The sequence below is a fragment of the Hesperophylax consimilis genome, unplaced genomic scaffold, assembly GCF_061612785.1.
Source record: "Hesperophylax consimilis isolate HC1 unplaced genomic scaffold, BYU_Hcon_1.0 scaffold_37, whole genome shotgun sequence".
In the NCBI taxonomy this organism is placed as follows: Eukaryota; Metazoa; Arthropoda; class Insecta; order Trichoptera; family Limnephilidae; genus Hesperophylax; species Hesperophylax consimilis.
In genome coordinates, this window is record NW_028301267.1 from 1070595 (window position 1) to 1091746 (window position 21152).

General features: G+C 35.0%; 1 protein-coding gene across 1 annotated transcript in view; it reads left to right on the forward strand.

The window, feature by feature from the left end:
- Positions 1 to 21152, forward strand: part of LOC149409063 (ribosomal protein S6 kinase alpha-5-like) — a 294002-nt gene that overhangs the window by 118150 nt on the left and 154700 nt on the right. The window contains exon 6 of the mRNA XM_089650188.1: positions 16274 to 16462. Within this exon, the coding sequence (XP_089506314.1) occupies positions 16274 to 16462 (189 nt within the window). The remainder of the gene's footprint in view (positions 1 to 16273; positions 16463 to 21152) is intronic.

The following is a 21152-nucleotide window of genomic DNA, read 5'->3' on the forward strand; positions in this document are numbered from 1 at the left end:
GATACAGAGAGGGCGTGTCAGGGTGTTGCAGCACTACTGTCTCCCAGAATGATTGAATGTATGTTGCAGTATGAATGTGTAAGTCCGAGAATAATGTGGATCAGGTTCAAAATCGCTTTGACAAGGGTGTTTCTTGTTGTTTGTTATGCCCCTGTCAATTCTGAGAGTGACGAAGAGAAAGATGATTTTTGGACTGGTGTGAATGATGTGATGAGACTGAAAAATATTAATGAAAGGATTATAATGGCAGGCGATTTGAATGGGTGGGTAGGAATTAGACGTGATGGATTTGAATCGGCCTTAGGTATGTTTGGGGATAAAAGAACGAATGACAACGGGAACAGAATACTTGAAGTATGTTTAGAGTGGAACCTGTTTGTGTCCAATACTTTTTTCGATCATAAAGGTATCCACCAATATACGTGGGAAAGAGGAAATGAGAGGTCAATTATCGATTTTGTAGTAATTGACTCTAGGTTGAGAGCTGTTACCGAGGACACGAGAGTTTTCAGAGGGGCAGAGGTTGAAACTGACCACTTTCTGGTGGTGTCGAGAGTAAACCTCTTTCGCGGTTGGCGCTCTAAAGTGAAAACGGTACTAACTCCAACAAGAATCAAAATAGAAAAACTACAAAACGATAATGAGAGAAGTAAGTATGTGAATTGTGCAGAGATGAGATTGAATGAGAAAAAAATGGATGGTCTAAGCATAGACGAAACATGGAACCACATAAAAGTGAGTCTTTGTGAATCTGCTAGAGAGGTGTGTGGAATAAGTACGCAAGGTAGAAAGAAAGGTGATGCATGGTGGGATGATGATATTAAAGCACTGGTCTCAGAGAAGAAGAAAGCATGGTTATGTCTGATTGCGGCTGGCAGTGCTTCCAGCGAAGAGAAGGATCGAGCGAAAGAAGTATATAAGGAATGTAAGAAAAAAGTAAGAGTGGGAGTGAAAGAACGAAAGAAACGCCTGGAAGAGGAAGAAGGAATGAAAATGACAAACCATTTCCAAGAAAACATTAAGTTGTTTTGGAAGGAAGTCAAAAGGTCCCGGTGTGGCCCTGAAAACGGAAGCATGAAAGTAATAAAATCGAAAGATGGAAAAATGTTGACGAATGAGGAAAAAATAAAAGAGAGATGGATGAAGTATTTCGAGGAAGTCTTTGAAAGCGAAGTGAGTGACAGTGATTCTAGCGGCGAATCAGATATGAACGATGATGGACTGAATGTTACCGAAATTAGCATGGATGAGATAGAAAGATCAATTAAGTGTATGAAGAATGGCAAGGCTGTCGGTTTCGACAATATTGCTGCTGAATATTTTAAAGGAGGTAGCCGTATAATTCTCACATGGTTGTGCAATCTTTTTAACCAATGTTTAAAGGAAGGTTACACGCCTTTAGATTGGAGAAGGGCGGTGTTCATGCCATTATACAAAGGTAAAGGGTCACGTATGGAATGTGGGAATCATAGGGCTATTAGCCTGCTAAGTTCAGTTGGCAAGCTGTATGGTAGAATTTTGATTGAAAGGGTAAGAAAGGAAACAAAGTGTTGACAGACGGGGGTTGTAAAGAAAGAAGCGAGAAGTGCGGGGTAGGGCGATAGGTCCTACGAGCTCAAGAAAGAAAGACAGTCAAGATCGAGGCGGGGGAGAGAGAGGAGACCGAGACAGGAGTGGTGGTGAAGTACGCGCTCCCCGCCCAGCGGTGTGATGCTGGGCGGCGGATGAAGAAGTTACAGTCGAGTTAGAGAAAGTGATTTTCAAGAATTATCCTCCGCCCGGCGACGTAATGTTGGGCGGGAGGCGAAGAAAGTGCGGTGATCAGACGCGGCCGGGAGGGCCTGAGCTGCAGAACTGCAGAAGCTGCCACCTAGGACTTCGGCCTTACTAAGGCCATCGAACAAAATGAACTCAGTGACAACAGTGTAGCTACAATGAACAATGACAATGCGAATAGTGAAGAAGTAATCCGAACCATATGACAACTAGTTAAGTTATAGATGTAAGTAGATCTAAGTATAATTTAAATTTAGTATTAACCCTTGAAAAACCCTATTAAAATCAAGACTTATAATTATTAGATGTTCTTAATTAAATTCACCTCCCTAGTCCCCACCCAAGCGACACGAATTGGTGAGAAGGCAGAACATACGAATTGGTAAGTATAAGAACAGCAATATATTTAAGTATTATTCTGAGCTAGATGCCGGAGGAGATGTTAACGTGATTTACTGTTACAGTATGTTGCCTGTTGTATGCTGATGATGCGGTGCTGATTGCTAATAGTATGGATGATCTGCAGTCTCTCGTGTCTAGGATGAACGAAGTATGCGTGAAGAATGAGTTAATGATGAATGTAAGTAAGTCTAAAGTAATGGTGTTTGAAAGAGAAAGTACGAAAACAGTGTGTAATATAGCTGTGAATGAGGAATACTTGGAGCAGGTGGATGAATTTGTGTATTTAGGAAGCATGTTTACGAGAGATGGTAAGGCTGACAGAGATATTGAAAGAAGAGTAAATGCAGGTAACTCCATTAATGGAGGACTGAACGCAGTTGGCGCTAACAAAAAATTGTCCAAAGAAGCGAAGTTAGCAGTCCACAATGGAGTGCTGGTACCTACTCTGATGTATGGAAGTGAGGCATGGAACTGGCAAAGAAAGGATGAAAGTAGATTGAATGCTGTTGAAATGAGATCCCTGAGGCGTATGTGTGGTAAAACCATGTATGATCGTGTGAGGAATGTGGATATCCGCAAAGAGTGCAAGGCTGATGTAAGCGTAATGAGTAAGATCAAGAAAGGGACGCTTAGATGGTTTGGGCATGTAGAGCGAATGAGCGAAGAAAGGAGTGTAAGGAGAATATACGATGCAAATGTGAATGGTAGCAGAAGTCGGGGGCGCCCGAGGAAGACATGGCACGACCAAGTGAATCAGATACTTGAGTCGGGCCATGTCAAGAGTCAGAACAATAGAAGAGTATGTATGAGACGATGTATGAATGTGAATGAGGCAAGGAGTGTGTGCCAAGACCGAGTTGTTTGGCGGTCCGTCCTCTCTGCCTACCCCTGCGGGGAAACGGCGTGATGGTTAGTTAGTTAGTTAGTTTAATAGAATATTGCGGAAATCTGTAATTGGTTTCTCAGTTAGGTAAATTACACATGTATAAATGAACCACATTGTAAACTGTTGATCTAAAAATCTAGTCTAGTCACCGCCGCAAGAGAAACTATCGCATCATTACGTTTTAAGTGTAGGTTTCCAAAGTTCTGGTTGATAACTTTAGACATAGCTAATTTCCCCATATTTTCAGCCATGTGACAAGTGACTTTGCTATCCCCGATTGTGCCACTGCTAATAGACATAATCACGTTTGTTTTAGGAAATGGTTCATGGCAAGCAAACCAATCAATGAGAGTTTGAACGTCTCGATCATCCCTCTTAATTCTTGTAGGCCTCATCTCTACATGTTGCTCTGACGTTCCTGATTCAATCCCACAGAATGACTCGATACCCTCACAAATGTTATGCAGATAAACGAATCCAGCAGTTCAACGAAGCATGGAACTGTCTGTGATTCCCCGTCCTTGGGTCAAACCTCCAGGTTTTCATCGATTTCATCAGAGTTTGTTCGATGGTCATGTCAGACCAAATCTCTGACCAAAATTTATGAGACCGTCGAATCGTAAAGTAGCCCTCTTTTTTTTGGGAGGAGTAGAAGGGTGGGAGGGTGGCCCCCCCATACCGAAGTACCCTCTAGTAAATTTATAGATGTATGTATTTAAAAATGCAAACAAAAATCTAATAAGGTGATAATAAACCGTGATAGATTTTCTGTGCGTACCTACCTAGATTTGTTTATTCTTTATATCGGTAAAAAAACTATATAAACATAAAAACTGCACAGATTTTTTTGAAATTTTATGTTCTACATAATTGGTATCAATAAAATTTTCATGAAATTCCACTGGAAACGAGGTATTTATAAAAAACCAAACCTAGTCGCGCAAAAAACTTGTTTTTTCAAAAATATACGCACCTTTACGACTTTCTACCTCGGTACCTATTAGAGATAGAAGAAATTTGCACTGGAAATAAGGTATTTGGGAAAAACTAGATTTTGGCCGATTTCGGCCAGTTTTTTCAAAATGGCGGCGCGAGCACAGGTGCACCAAGGTCGGAAACTTAGATTTTACATCAGGGGATCAGTTTATATAACATATAAAAAAATTGGGACTACCGGAATTACTTTGATCGCGAATCGCTAATTGCACTGGCCTATACGGTTAGTCCTCCAATATAAATAATTATTTTGCTTAAAATTAATTGTGGAATATTATTTTTATCAAAGAAATGAATAATTGAAGTACTTAATGTACGAGTATTTTTGTCATAAATTTTTGTGAGAGGGGAAACCGGGAAACCTTGGAAAACATTTATTGTTGGATAGTTATATGGCTTTTCAAAGATTATTTTTATTAATATTTTTTGAATTGTCACAAGTGGAAGTAGGCATGATTTATATGCACCCCCCCCCCGCAAGCCACGATTTCATATTGTAGTAGTGTAGAATGTGCAAGTGCAAAATAAATACCTTTAAGTATTTTTAATGATACAGTATTTCTAAGTCTAAAAAATATAACGATCAGTTTTCTCATTCTGTCTACTGTGGAGTTGATTTGACTTTTCCATTTGATGTTATTATCGATAATTATTCGAAGATGTTCACACCCTAAGCACCCTGATCAAGTTTCTGAAGGAATCGCTAAGGTACCTGCTTACGCACTCTACACCTCCTTCCTTGACTGGACTATTAGGGTGATTAGGGTATATTAGAGCTATGTATTCGATTATATTAAATGGCTTATTATTTAGATTCATTAATTGACAAACAGTTTGCGTTACATATTGGTATTTCGTTAACATTGATATCAGTAAATTTTTCTTTAGCATAGTCTACAATTCCACTACTTTTATTTTTGTGATAATTTGTGACATATTGTTTGTAGTTTGGAAAACTTGGTATATTTTTATGTTTTGCATGTGAGTGTGCCTCGGATAGTATTATAAAATATGGTTGTGGACATAATGTTAAATACATAGGTAACATAGGTATACCAGAAGTTCGTCCATGTTTCAAATTATACTCCTTATTTAAATATTGAAGACACGGGTTCGAGTCTCAGATGTGACCGTTTCCTTTTCTGATTTTTCTGTTTCAGATTTTCGTTTAGAAATCACTAATATTGTCTTCAATATTTAAATATTATAATTTGAGCTTTTACTCAATAAAGTTATTCCGAAAAATAAATATACTCCTTATGTTTAAGTGCAAGATTGTTATTGTTAGAAGATTTATTATATTGTTCTAGATTTTAGTGCATTCGCTGTATGTTTCACATAAGTATTCTTCTATATTTAGATTTTTTGTTGATTTCATTTAAGTTAAAGTTTTCATTGCATTTATGAAGGTGTGATAAAATATATAGTTATAATTCTATAAATATATTAATAATAATCCTCACAATTTGTGTTACGATATTCTTGCTCTTTTTATTTTTTTTTATTGAATAAATAGTTAACACATAATATCCACAAACAAGTCCTGCTAAGCCGATTGAATTGGCTTGTCAACAGGTGCTTAAAGTTAGTTTCAAATACATTTTTTAAAGTTATAATTTACATCTTATATCTACAGAATTAACAATTTTTTCATACAATTTTTCATACATATTAAAATAAATGTTTTTTTTCCGATAGCCAATTTTTCACCATATATTTAACCTTATTCATAGATTTACATTGCTTTATAGTGTCAGGTAATAAATTAAATATCTTGTTGTATTCAAACGTTCTCTGTCCGTATTTATTATTAAATTTCGGAACTATTAACCCGTCATTGCGCGTGAATCTAGTACTGTATTTATGTTCTAATTTTTCTTTATGCTGCGGGGTAAATATATACTGAATTATGATTTTTTGCCATAGTATAGCCTTAACAGGTAAAATTTTGGCACTCTGAAACAGCAACGGTGTATTATGTCTCTGTTTAAAAATATTAGGGACGACTAGTAATTTTACAATTGCGTTTTGTACAACTTGGACTTGTTTCAGATTGGTTATACTAGTATTTCCCCAAATGGTTAATCCATATCTTATAATAGATTCTGCCATTGACATATAAATTATTTTAAGTGTTTCAATTGATAGGAAAAAATTTAATGTGTACATTCTGCCAGCAATTGATCTGAGTCTTTTACAGGTTTTTTTAATATGTTTGTCCCATTTGAAAAAGCAATCTACTGTAACACCAAGATAGACATATTCTGTAACTAATTCTAAGCTTTCACATTTACAATTAGTCGGGATATTTTTATGGATGCAATTAAAAGTATGAGAAATAATATTAGGATTAAATTGAAATCTGGCATAAGGTGATCTTATATGCATAACTTTGGTTTTTTTAGCATTTATTAATAGTCCTGCATCATGTGACCATTTACAAAGTTGATTAAAGTCAATTTGCATGAGTTCAATTGCAATTTTTAGATCTTTATGTGATATGACCAATGCCGTATCATCTGCAAATACAAAATGTTTAACAAAAGAGAAAAGTTTTTTCATTATAGTTACATAAATTATATATAGTGTAGGTCCCAATATGGAACCTTGTGGAACTCCTGCAGATACATTCTTTGTTTTACTAAAAGTATTATTTATTTTGGTACATATTTTTCTATTTCTAAGATAATCTTTAAATAAATTTAACACATTTCCTCTTATTTCAATTTTTTCTAAGGTTTCTAGCAGTTTTTTAGAGTTAATTGTGTCAAAAGCTTTAGAGTTATCGATAAATAACACAATAACATGTAATTTATTATTTAATTGATTATTTATGTAATTGGAAAAATCTTGCAGTAATTTTTCAGTATTTTTTTTCTTTGAAAGCCATATTGATTTGGATCTATGATAGCGAATTTTTCAATGTAATTATTTAATTTATTTGATAAAAATTTTTCGAGAATTTTTTCTAACGCAGGTAGTATACTAATAGGCCTATAATTTCCCAGTTCAATGTGTTTTCCACCTTTAAATATTGGTCTAGTAATGCTACATTTAAATTCTTGTGGAATTTTTGCTTGCTTTATTATCGTATTGATTAAATGAGTAATTATTGGCCCAAGAGTTTTTATATTTCCTTTTAAATCAAACATTCTTATATTGTCAATACCTGTGCTTTTAGAGTTTTTCATTTTTTTAACAATGTTTTCAATATCAGTTATAGTAGCTCTTGGTATAAATAAACTGTGAGGCAGTTCTTCCAGTACAATATTAGTAGCTTTGTGATTGCATTTATGTAACATGTTGCTGATGCTATCCGAGAAGTAATTCACAAAATCATTTGACACAGAATCCTCAGTTCTATCTTTTAAAACATATATCGTGTTATTGTTTCATCACAATCGTTTTTGGGTTTACTTCCTAAAATATTATTTATTTCGTCCCAGGTTTTTTTTGTATCATTAAAACAGTTTTTAAATTTATTATTATAGTAGTTAGTTTTATCTTTATTTATAAGTTTATTGACAAGGTTTCGTGATTTTTTGTATTCTGTCTCATATGTTTTGTTTGTTGGTGTACTTTTCCATTTTTTATATTGTTTATCCCTTTTATTTATTTGACATAATAATTCACTGCTTACCCATTCATTTATTGCATAGGGTCGTGTTTTCGGTTTTTGCACTATCGTTTTAGAACTGCTCTTGTAAAATTTATTAAATAAAGATTTTATTTTATAATAAAAACACATAAATTTGTTTTTGACCACGATAGTTTTATTTTCACTCTACCGGTTTCGGAAGATCCCTTCCTTCGTCAGGAGAATATTTAAAACTAATCTACTACACAAAATATTGACACATAAATACAAAAATGTTAAGTGTTTGAGAGAGATGTCGACAAAGTGGAAGGGGTAATTACGGGAATTCCAGGAAGAACAGAGCGGTTAACTGGAAATATGTCAAGAATAGGACTATAAGACAGATTAATTTGGTTATTTATTATACTGGAGTTATTATTGATGGCTTTTCTGATTTCAAGTGCTTCTAAATTATCTAATTTTTTGCCTTTATTACTACGGTGAAGAATTTTAACCCCTGAATCTTTACTAAAAGTATGATCGGTGGAAATGAGATGATTGGCAAACTCCGAAAAATTATTATTATTTAAACATCTTAAATGTTCGGTGATTCTAATATTTATATTTCTAGTTGTCTTACCTATGTAGAACGATTGACAATCATTGCAACATAGTTGGTAAATGCCTGAGTGGCTAAATTTGTGATCTTTATCTTTAGTATTTTTAAGTAATTTTCCCAAGTTGTTATCAGTATAGAACGCGGGTTTAATGTGGGTAGGCAAATTTTTTGAACTAAGTGAAGAAAAATTGGATATGTATAAGATTTTACGCCATTGAAAGGGATTTATGATTTTATTATTAGTTTCAGGTGTACCAAATAAAAATGTATTCGTCGAAATGAGTTTAAGTTTCTTATTCAGGATTTTATCAATTAAGTGTGTCGAGTAACCATTATTTAGAGCAATTTGTTTTATTTTTGACAGTTCAATTTCGAAATTAACAGCTGATAGTGGGATTTTTACTAAGCGGTGTACCATTGAATGATAGGCAGAATGTTTGTGTGATATCGGGTGGTTTGACGTGTTATGTATAGTTATATCCGTGAATGTCGGTTTACGATAGATGTTAAATTCAATTGTATTATTTATTGAAGTTAGTGTCAAATCTAGAAAATTAATCGATGCATTACTGCCTACCTCTACAGTGAATTGAATTTTTTTATGAAATGAATTTATAAGAAGAAGGAATTTAGTTAGTTTCCGCTCTGTTCCCGTCCAGATACAAAAAATATCGTCTACATATCGTTTCCAAGTGAGAACATTATTTAAGAGTGATGACTTACAATTAAAAATCTTATTTTCTAAGTTATTCATAAAAATATCTGCCAAAAGTGGGCTAGTAGGAGCTCCCATAGGTAGCCCTTGGCTCTGTTGGAAGACGCAGTTGTTATACTGGAAATAATTTTGATTAAGGCACATATTGAATAAACGAGACATGTCATCAATCATATTTTTATCTAAATTAGAGGATTTTAACATATCTACAATTATTTGTTTGCAATCAGTAGTTGGAACATTTGGAAATAAGTTAATTACATCAAACGAAATTAGCTTAGCATTATTGGGAATGAACAAGTCCTTAACTGAATTTATTAAATCAAATGAGTTTTTAATGGTATATTTGGGTGAAAACACATTAAAATTGTTGAAGACATTAGTGATATGAGAAGCTATTATGAAATTCGGGGAAGCACAGCATGACACGACAGGACGAATAGGTTCATTGATTTTATGTATTTTTAAAAACCCGTACAACTTGGGAATTTTAGGATTAGACTGCAAGAATTTATTCTGGTTAGGATAATCATCTTTAAAGATTTGGGATTTGCATGCATTTATTGAATTTTTTATATCTATTTGAAATTTATTAGTCGGATCTTTTTTTATAATAACGAAGTCGTCACTTTTTACGAAGTCTTCCATTTTTTCGTGGTAGTCCATTTTGTTCATTATGATCACAGTGTTTCCTTTGTCTGCCCTAGTAAGCACTAAATCCTTTTCAGCCAACGTTTTGCGAATTTTATTGGTGCATAAAATTTAAAGGAAACACTGTGATCATAATGAACAAAATGGATTTTTCACGCTGATTCGGGTAGTGACAGAGAACACGACCAATGCACGCCGCGAACACGTCCAGACTGGCGCAGACCCGTACCGTATCGCCTTTGAACGGGCCGAAAAACCGACTCGCGATGGATCGGAGCGTACCTCTATCCGTATCGAGATGCCGTACCACCGTACCGTACCGAACGGGCGTCCAAACTAGCGTTCTTGATCGCGACGCTGGTACGAAACGGAGGTACGGTACGGAGAAAAGAACATGTCTGGACCCAGCTTTAGAGTAATAATATACTAGAGACCGCACTAATATTTGTACAAATCTTTGACATATTACTCTAAAGGTGCGTCCACACCAGTAACAAAACGTGTTACAAAGAGTTATATAACCAATGTTATGTAACTTGTTAGAAATTCAACTGAAAAATGTTGTATAACACGATGTTGTGTAACTTTTTTTCTGTTTTTATAGCAGGTTACATGTTACCCAGAGGTTGTCGGTAAAGATCAAAGGAATTAGATAACTTGGTTGTATAACAAGTTGCAAGCTCGTCCACACACACAACAAAACAAAAAAAAAAACACAAAAAACAAACAACCCACCTTTCAGTGTCCTCCCATCAGTTGATGGAGAACTATCTGTAAGTGAGTGTGTCTGAGTGCGTGGAGTTTTTTTTAATTTGACTGGCGTTCTTTGTTTTGTGTATTTTGTGAGGTATTTTTTGAGGTCTTTTGGAGATGGAGTGGACGAAGGAGAATACCGAAAGATTGATTGAGCAGTATCGTGAGAAAGCAGTACTTTGGGATCCACAACACAATGAATACAAAAACCGTAATAAAAAGCAAGATGGTTGGGCTGATCTAGCTTCCGATTTTGAAGGAAACGTGGATGAGGTGGAGAAGAAAGTTCGGATGCTAATTGGACAATTCCAGCGCGAATTGAAAAAAGGGAAGAGTGGAGACGGAGCTGATGCCCCTTACAAGACCAAATGGATATATTTCCACTCTCTGCTTTTTCTAAAAGATAAAAACACACCGAGGCACCAACAAGAAGTCGGACAGAGCACAATCTTTGTAGGAATGATCACCAGCACAGTGTGTACCTTGTACCTTAGAGTAATAATATACTAGAGACCGCACTAATATTTGTACAAATCGTTGACATATTACTCTAAGGTGTGTACACAATGGTTTGTCCTTTTCTTTATGAAGACACCTGACAGAAGTATGTCCAAAGCCCAGGCAGTGATAGCATTGCACTAGAGGATGGGCATCCTCATCCTCTACTTGTATTCTCTGGTATCCCACATAGATTTTACCGGTATATACTAGCCTTAATAATAATAATAATAATAATACCTGGATGACTTTTATAGCGCCGTTTTTGTGCAAAAACACCTCAAGGGCGCTGTACAAACTTATAATACATTTCTACAGTGTTATTACTTAACTATTTATGGAGAAAATATACAGTACAATACTTACCTGGTAGGTCACTTGAGATTAACACTTAATTAATATTATCTAATTGTTTATTGGCGAAATTTAGATAGGTACAGGGTTTAGGACTTAATTGAAAAATTGAATATAACTGGACTTTCTCTTAGGATTGATATTTAATTTAAGGGTACGACAACTTAAAAAGGTAAGTTTTTAGTTTAGACCTGAATTCTGTTGGACTTGTTATGGATCTTAGTTCCGGAGGGAGTTTATTCCAAGCCTTCGGCCCAGATACACCGAAAGCGCGATCACCAAACTTAGTATTTGGCTTGCGCATAGGTTCTATCAGTCTGCCTACAGCTGCTGATGTTGCTGATCTAAGCGTTGACTGCCTCAGATCAGTGTTTTCCGGGAAGCATAGTTCAGAGATGTAGGGTGGGGCCATTTCATTGATGGATTTAAACACCATCCAGCACAGTTTGTACTGTATTCTTTCAGGGCACTTGAGCCAGTGAAGGTTACGAAGGTGTTCTGAAATGTGCGAATATTTTGAAACCCCGGTTATGAGCCGTGCTGCTGCATTAAACACTGATTGAAGTTTGTCAATTTGATATTTTGGAAGGCTGGCATAAATGCCGTTGCAGTAATCGAGGCGTGAGACTACGTAAGAGTTGATAAGTAGTTTTGTTGCTTCTGAAGGAAGGTTTCTTCGGACAGACTTGAGTTGTCTTAGGTGAAAAAAAACCGGTGCTTACAGTCCTATTTATTTGACTTTTAAACGAAAAGTCTGAATCTAAATTGACACCGAGAAGTTTGACTGTTGTTTTTGGGATGATATCGCTGCCGGAAATAGTAATAGGTGAATTGTCTATGAAATGTTGACGTTTGTTTGTGGCTACCCAGAGGAACTCAGTCTTAGATGGATTGAGCTTCAGCTTGTTTGAAGACATCCAACGAGTCTTCCTTCAACGAATCCTTCTTCTTATTTCAGTACTAACTTCTATTATGTAATTAGATGTGTTATTATATTTGTTTTTCAAGATCTTTTTTAACGTCATCTCAATTTCTGGTTTATCTATCATCACATCCTTGATATCTTCATTCTGTTCGATTATATCTTGTATTATATCATCCTTATTATAGTCATTAGCAATGCCCTTAAGTATTATAGTTGGTCTTTTCTTTTTAATTTCTGTAGCACTGATGTCTTTGAACTCGTCTCCAACTCGTCTCGATTTCAATTCATATCTAGAGGTTTTTATTTTATTCTATAACATTTATTTTATATTCAGATAATATTCGGGAACTTATCAATTATTTGTTTAATTGACAACAATCAACAATATTTAATTTAAAATAAAAATATAACTTTTTAAACACCACTTTTATTTTTTATACTTTGTGCCGACCGGGTTTCGCTACCAAAAAAAAACACTTTTTTTATTTTTTATTGTTATTAAGTTTAATTTGTAGAACTCCATTTTATTTTTTTATTTTTTATATATACAATAATATTATTATTGGGTTTATAAAAACAGTTTATTTTTAAACAAGTTCTGCTGTGTAATTATTATTACGCGTGACAGCTGTTTCGCCCTCTGAAGGCATTATCAAACTGTGGGTAGCCCACTTACAGACGATACATTTATATTATTTCTAGGTAGGTATTTTAATTTCATTTACTGATTTCTTAATTGATTTCTAAGTAAAATATTAAAAATTATTAATGGTTATTACCCCAGCAAAGTTTCCCCAATTAGTGTAATGTTTAAATTTGACTGAATGTCTTTATGTTAGTTATTCCCAAACGATGACTCATAGGGTTATTTTAATAGCATAATTAAGTACTTCATAGTGCACTCATATTTGCATTAGGTTTGAAGATATCTAGAACAAACAAATATAATTCGTTCACCCCTACTAGAACACTTTTTCTTTTTAAAAAAACAACATTGTTTCGTTCTTCGTTCGATAATGATTTTAATATAAAATAGTGTGCTTGTGTAAACTCCGCTCATACGAGTTTTGAAAACATAGTGTAGAGATATAATATAAAATAATAATCATCCTAGACTTCAATACAGTCAATAGGTGTCGCATATTAAATAAAAATGGATAAATTTATCCAAGACACTATCTAGATAGCATTTAGTTCGAGTTGAATCCTACATAAAGATGCAGCCAATAAAAATATGCGCTAAGAAAATTAAGACTATGTTTTATTTTTATTTTTATAGTGAATACCTCACAAGAGTCCCAACTGCTCCCGTCTGGAGCCAGTGAGACTATGGAATCCCCAATTGGGGTATATTGTGAGGCTGTAGGTAAGTGGGGAAGGGGAAGAGATGTAGAGGAGAAAGGTGGGGAAGTACCTGGCTATTCAGATCTAGTCACTAAACACGGCCAAAGCCACTTGGAGCAACGTTTCAATTCTGAATGGTGGTCTTACACCAGGACAATTCTGGGAGTATCTTCCACTCTGTTGGTAATTCTCAGTCGAAGTATAATTACAGTAAATATGACCGAATCGGATAGGGACACACTATCTCAGTTGGTAGAGTCACGGCCCGGAAAACCAAAGGTCCTGGGTTCGAGTCCCAAATGTCACAGTGCCTTTTCCAGATTTTTCTGTTTCAGTTGTTCGATTGAGTTTCGCTAAAATTGTCTTCAATAATTAAAAATAATACCTACTCTAAATCGGCCACGGGTACACAATACTATCGATGTAATGCGTGGATACAGCACTACCATCGATATGTATTATAAATATCTATTCGTGAACGGACGCAATACTACCAACGTAATGCGTAAACGCATCACGATCGTCGTTATGCATTAAAAACCACGCAGGATGCTTCTGCGTTCCGCGCCTTTTACCTACATGAGTCAGCGCCGCCCGCAAGGTACCGACCTTATCGCTTCCGCATAACCTATCTTGAGTTATTAAAACCACCGCGCCGCGCTGTAAACGGCAAATGTTATACCGCAAAATATCGCCGTGAGAAAGTGCATAAAAATAGCAATCTCTAACGCATTGACCATTTCGCAAATCCAATATCACTATTCCCTTTCCTGATCTCTGTTCCAATACTAACAATTACCCTACCGGTGATTACCGCGGAGCAAAGTGGAAGGTGCCGACAGCTTGGAGATATTGGTAAGTCAATCAAACAAATTCACAAAATACCGCAAATTACAGTCCATTCACGCCGCAACAGTTAGGAATTTAAATGATTGTCTGCTCATCCAACGAGACTTAGTAAGGTTTGAAGCGTTTTGCAATAAAAACAAAATTTACCTAAGTTACAATAAATGTAAACAAATAAGCTTCACTAAAAATCATAACGCTATTATACACAATTATTATATAGGCAACTATTCACTAGATCGTGTAGACTGTATAAGGGATCTTGGCGTACTTTTTGATTCCAAACTTCATTTCGATGCGCACATTAAAAACATTGTGAATAAAGCTTACTGCATGCTAGGCTTTGTTATCAGAAACAGTCGCGTATTTCGAAAGCCTGAAACCTACCTTCTGCTTTACTATACGCTGGTCCGTTCTCAACTTGAATACTGCACCTCCATATGGACTCCACTTTACGATATCTATAAAGAAAATATTGAAAGTATCCAGAAGAAATTTCTGCGTTACCTCAACAACAGAATGAGCGCACCTAAACGGGGATACACAAATTTGCTCTCGAAATATAACGTCTCAATTCTTACTAACCGGCGAACTTACCTTGACCTAATGACCTTGTACAAAATCTGTAACAACTTTATCGACTGTCCTGGCTTACTCAATCTAATAAACTTTAAAATACCACTCAGAACGACAAGGCTTAACGACTTATTCCATATTAGCCGGACGCGCACAAATGCTGGTGTCAGAGATCCAATCAGAAGAATGTGCTAATTGTATAATAAAAACCAAAACCTGAAGGATTCCGACATATTTTTTTGATACATATAGTACTTTTTGTAAGAAATTGAAGTCTGTTTTACTATAAAAAAAAGAAAATGTGTACTTACTTCATTCACTATACTCTTTAAGTACTTTTTTATGATCTATCTCTAAACTTGTTTACAAAATATGTGTACACTTTTATTTGATACTGAGCATTATCTATATACAAAATAATTTTACCTTATTTACATGTAAAAAATATTTAAAATTTTTATCTACCAGTCAATCAGTGAGAAATAGTTAGGATGCAGGCGAATTCTCAAGTTATTGTTTTACAAAATTATCTTTTAATTACTGTCTGTATCTGTGTTTTCTCCTTAAATAAAAAATAAGATACTTCATGTTGGGTACCAATGACATGTTTCCTTGTAATGTCTGCTAAGTTGTATGTTTATTCTTTAATTACCAGGTGACGTGTGTAGTTTATAGGTGTGTGTGTGACGTGTGTAATGTATGTGCGAGTGTCTGTATGTATGCGCATTGAATAGTTTAAATTATTGACATGATGCCACGTTTGAATTTGGGCAGTGAATCCGAAGAAATATCAAAGTTAGAGTTAAGACAAATATTATTTAGAGTATGAAGAGCTCGGTTAATTGTAAATAAGTATAATATTGTATATAAGTATAAAGCATTCTCACTAGGGTTTCCTGTTCTGAGGCGGCCTGTAGTTTTTTTTTATATAAGTTGTCCGGGGGTAAAGTGCGGTAACTGCGGCAGGTAATTCTACGTGAAATTATAACTAAACAAGAAATATAACTTTTTCGAAAACGGAATTTCGAAAATGGTTTTTAAGTTTCTTACTTCTACCATCAACCCCGGACACCCTGTATAGTTTCGTAGCATGAAATTTAATATTTATCTGTTCAAATGTTGTATTCAAACTGGGAATAACTAGTATATTTTGCGTTGAGTATTTATATTGAGCAGTGGAGTATTAATTTTTTTTTTTTTTTTAAATAAAGTTGAAAACTTGAAAGTTTGGCATTGTGTCCGCCGCATTTTAGTCAGTGTAGTGGTTGATAATAATATATATCCCTTAGTTTCTAGTTTCTATTATCTATGAATAGAACCGTAACTAATATTATGTATTTGTTTTATTTACATAGTTGGGCATCATCTACCGCGACGTTAAGTTGGAGAACATTCTCTTGGACAGCTCTGGCCATGTGGTCATCACGGACTTTGGTCTGTCCAAGGAGTTCCAGCTCAACGAGAGTAGGGCATACAGCTTCTGCGGGTCCATAGAGTACATGGCGCCCGAAGTGATTAGGAGCAACAGCCATGGCCACGATATCGTAAGTTTTTTTTTTACACTGTTGGAGCGAAAGACGCACCGGGAATGTGGTTCGCCAACCAGGCTTCGATCTCATTTTATACATGGCGGCTTCCTATGGTGTATTCTTTGAGATTTAGATTATTATACTTGTTCCGTAACGCCGATTGCTTTTGACAGGCCGTGTACTAACCAATCGTATCGTCAGAATTTGAACTGTGTAGTTTAAGTTCGCACACGTCAGCTAAAACCACGGAGCCGTGAGCCGAACCATTCGCACAAAAACCGTTTGTCCTGTCAAATATCGATCCCTGGTTGTGTTATCGGAATAATCATAATACGTATTTTTTATCGCAATTTAATCTAAAATAACGAGTGATAACGAACGACAATCCCGTTCCAGTGTTGACAGATGAGGCTTATGCAGATTTCACCATCATTTCACCGGTAAGTTGATTGTGAAGTAACGTTACGCATTGTGTTTCCGCATTCGCCTGTCAAAAGCCATATAATTAATTTATAGTGTGGAATAGCCCTGTAAAGGGCGGCTATTCCAACCCCTGTTCGTTCTTCGAACATTTTTGGTGCCGAAACTAGGGAACTTTAAGATTATAATCTATCTATGCCAAAACGGATAGTGCTGTGGAATGTTTCTTAAAATTTGAATAATAATCAATTCGAACAGTAATTAGGTAGGTACCTAGCTCTTTTGTATCTACGACCTACCGCGCATATAATTACAATAGATTAAATTATTATCATTTATTTCGTTTCGTTTTTGAGTACGTTTCCAATCGTGTTTATTCAACATGGCCCCAGCTATTCAAACATTGCGCCGGAAACGGACATTAGCGAATAATAGGTTACTCAAGACACATGAAATAGCAAAAAGCGCTTTGCACGATGCAACTAAGTGCAACTTACTGTTAGCGCATTATACTACTCTGGAAAAGATAGTTCTTGAATTTGAAACGTCTCATGCGGAAATATTAGCTTTAGATGACACAAACGAAATTGATGAGGATAAAATTCGCTAAGCTTTTGATGAGATGTATTATCAAATTGTCGAAATTTACCAGGAGTTAACCAGTCAGCCTCTCGATTGTAAGACCGCGGATGCGTGCACAAACGTTAAATTACCAAAAATAAACATTCCAATATTTTCTGGAAAATGTCAAAATAACGAGGACTTCCCAAAAAAAGAGATTCCCTGAACTCCTGCACAAGTAAACAGTTACTAAAAATGGGTTGAGTTAAAATTACATTTTAGCTTAACTAGAAATAGTGAAAAATGTTTTACGGCTGAGACTCTTCATAATCAATACCGCCAACGAAGCTTATGTGCATTCGATATTGGAAGAAATGCAGGTAATGGTCAAAATATTCCAATCTAATAATATTGATCCGTGCAAATTGTTGACGGATCTAATGTTTGGCATAGAATCCCTGGGAAAAAAAATATTGATCCCTACACGTAAGATCAATATCTTTGAAACGGAAAACTTTCACAAATATTTGGATCCTCACCCCCACTTAGGTTACTTGGTAAAAAATAAAGTGAGAGGAATAAAATAAACAGGAAGATTCTCTGAAGAAAACGAGTTCGTTGTTTCACTGATTAAGCAACTTAAGCAAAGACTACCGGAAAATGATGAAGTTTTACGGAAAATAGATCAGTTGTCAGTTTCGAACACTTAAAACAGCTGAAAGAAAGCATCGCACTTCTGATGAACGGAATGGGCATTTCTGCAGACATCATTGCAAAAGCCGAAGTCCAATGGTTCACGATCTCTCTAATACCCTGGAGAAGCACATCAAGCACAGTCAAGTTTTGGGCTGAGGTTCTAAAGTATCGTGATGCCGCTGATGAAAATCCTTTCCACGAAATCAGCTCTTTCGCAGTTTCGGTACTTGCTCTGCCGTGGTCAAACGGAGAAGTGGAACGAGTTTTTAGCCAGTTAAATATAGTCAAAAATAAAACTCGAAATAGACTTGGCAATGACATGGTTAATTAGATTTTAACAATTCGATCGGGGCTCAGGCGACACAACAAATGTTGCGAGGATTATGAACTTCCCCCAGAAGTTCAAAAAAAAATTGGAACAATGGGTGTCTATGAAAAAAATCCCGATGAAGCCGGTCCTAGCAGTGCGATGGTACAAGAACTGGAACCGGATGACTGCTTAGATTTTTGAGAGGACTAATCGCCGCCTAACAAAAAAAAATATATAAAAAAAAACAATAAAAATATCTTGAAGACTTCGATATTATCAAAAATAATTGTGTTTTGAAAATTATAAAAACAAACAAGTGTATTGTTGAGTGTTTGTTATGAGTTGTTCAAAAGCAGCCAACAAAAAGGACAAAAGGTAAAATTCTGCAGTTCGCCCCCGAATTTTTCTTCTCTGAAGTTCTCTTACAACCCCCCCCCCATGCTTTATGTCACTTTCAAAATTTTAGCTCCTTTTTGGCTCTTTTTTGGGTTTCGCCTAGCTCTACTTTAAAATTCGAGTTGGCAACACTGGTTTCTGCTGCCGTGCAGCTCGCACGGACAGAAATTTCGATAAACTCAGTAACCACAAACCACAGTGATACCCAGTTTAACATATTGTTGTTGCAAAAATAAAGCAGGCTGGCTGCGTTTAGTCACCAGACAGCCCGCAAAAAAAATAACTCATTATGTACCGAAGTGTCCAATCATTAATTGATTCAATTAAAATTGAAATAGGAAAATGCTCATCTGTCTATTATGGATTTTCAGAAATCCGTAAAGTTTTGGTACTTTAGGGTTTTTTGTGAGAAACTTTGTTTGGTGATATGAATCATCTTGAAAAATAGAGTTTTTACAATTTTTTTTTTAAAATCTTAAGTAATTTAATTCCAAAATTTAACCTTAAACTAAAAACAGATCCCGAAGCTACCATCGTGAAGAATATACAGAAAAAGTTAAAAAATGACAATTTAATTTTGACGAAAGCTGACAAAGGCAACACTGTTATCATAATAAACAAAAGTGACTACAACTCCAAAATTGAAGATTTCATCAAGAGTGATATGTTTAGTGTTCTACCAACGGACCCCACAGTTAAATATTTAGACAATGTAAAGTGTGCCCTAAAAAATTGTAAAAACTCTATTTTTCAAGGTGATTAATATCACCAAACAAAGTTTCTCACAAAAAACCCTAAAGTACCAAAACTTTACGGATTTCTGAAAATCCATAAAATTGAAACCACCCCAATTAGACCCGTGGTCTCCTGCTGTAATTCCCCCAATTTTAAAATAGCTTCTTTTATAACAAAGGTATTTAATGACACCAATGTGTTTTCCCCTAAATTCCCAATTCCACTCAGTACGAACATGCAGTTCGTACTGAGTGGAATTGTTTTGCCCAGTGTCGCCGGTTTTGTTCACCAATACTACTGCACACCTTCGCTTACGCTAAGCTAAGGTATCCGCACTAATACATAGAACAGATTTCTGTGCGTACACGTCCCGATACCGTTCAAAGTACCCTAATTAGTTAGTACTCCGGCTACGGTCCGGCGGCCAACATAGCATATCTCGTTCTTCTAATATCTTTGCTGTACTCCATTTAAATATCAGATCAATGAAACAAAATTTCAATGAATTTTTACTCTCAATTAATTTACTAAATCATAAACCGGACGTTATAGTTTTAACGGAAGCATTCACCAACGTATACAATAAATTTTGCATACCAGAATATACCTACTTCGCAACATCTTGTGCTATTAATAGAAATAGTGGTATTGTTGTATTTGTTAAATCTTGCTATTCAAACATCGCAGTGGAAGAAGTACCTATGCAGCGAGTTAATTGCTTAGATATTAATCTAAATGTAAATAAAATGTGTTTTAATATTATTGCAATTTACCGAACACACGGATCAAACGAGTACACATTTATGGATGAATTGAGAAGCATTATCTTATCAAAAAAAAATAAACAGAACATAACAATAATCGGCGATTTCAACATAGATGTTTCAAACGAAAATAGTAACAGAATAAAAACTGAATTTATCAATTATATGACGGAAATGAATTTCATATTGTGTATAAATAAATATACTAGAGAAATTACGGGTCAACGTCCATCTTGTATCGACCACATATGGAGTAACACTAAAGATACCGACAAATTACACACGATAATATTAAAAAATAATATTACTGATCATCACACTTGCATCTATATACAAAAACTTAATATTAATAATTATATTGATTCAAAATGCAATACTTTTACAAAAAATTCACTAAACCATCATAAATTAAGCCTAAAAATAAAAACAGAAACATGGCGTTCCGTATTAGAATCAACATGTGCTGAAACATGCGCAAATATTTTTGATAATATACTATGCAATTATATTACAGCATCAACAGATATTAAAACCATAAAAATTAAATCAAAATTCAAAAAAATAAAACCATGGATTTCACATGGCTTAATCGTGTCTATTAGAAAAAAAGAAGAGTTATATCGCTTGACAAAGAAATTTCCCTTAGATAAAAAAAATATACACAGATTATAAAAAAATTAGGAACAAATTAACCTGTTTACTAAAAACAACTAAAGAAAACTTTTACAAAAATGAAATTGATGTGGCTAAACAAAATGTAAAACATATATGGAAACTGAAAATTATAAAATAGATAATTTCGAAAAGGACTGTCACAAACAAA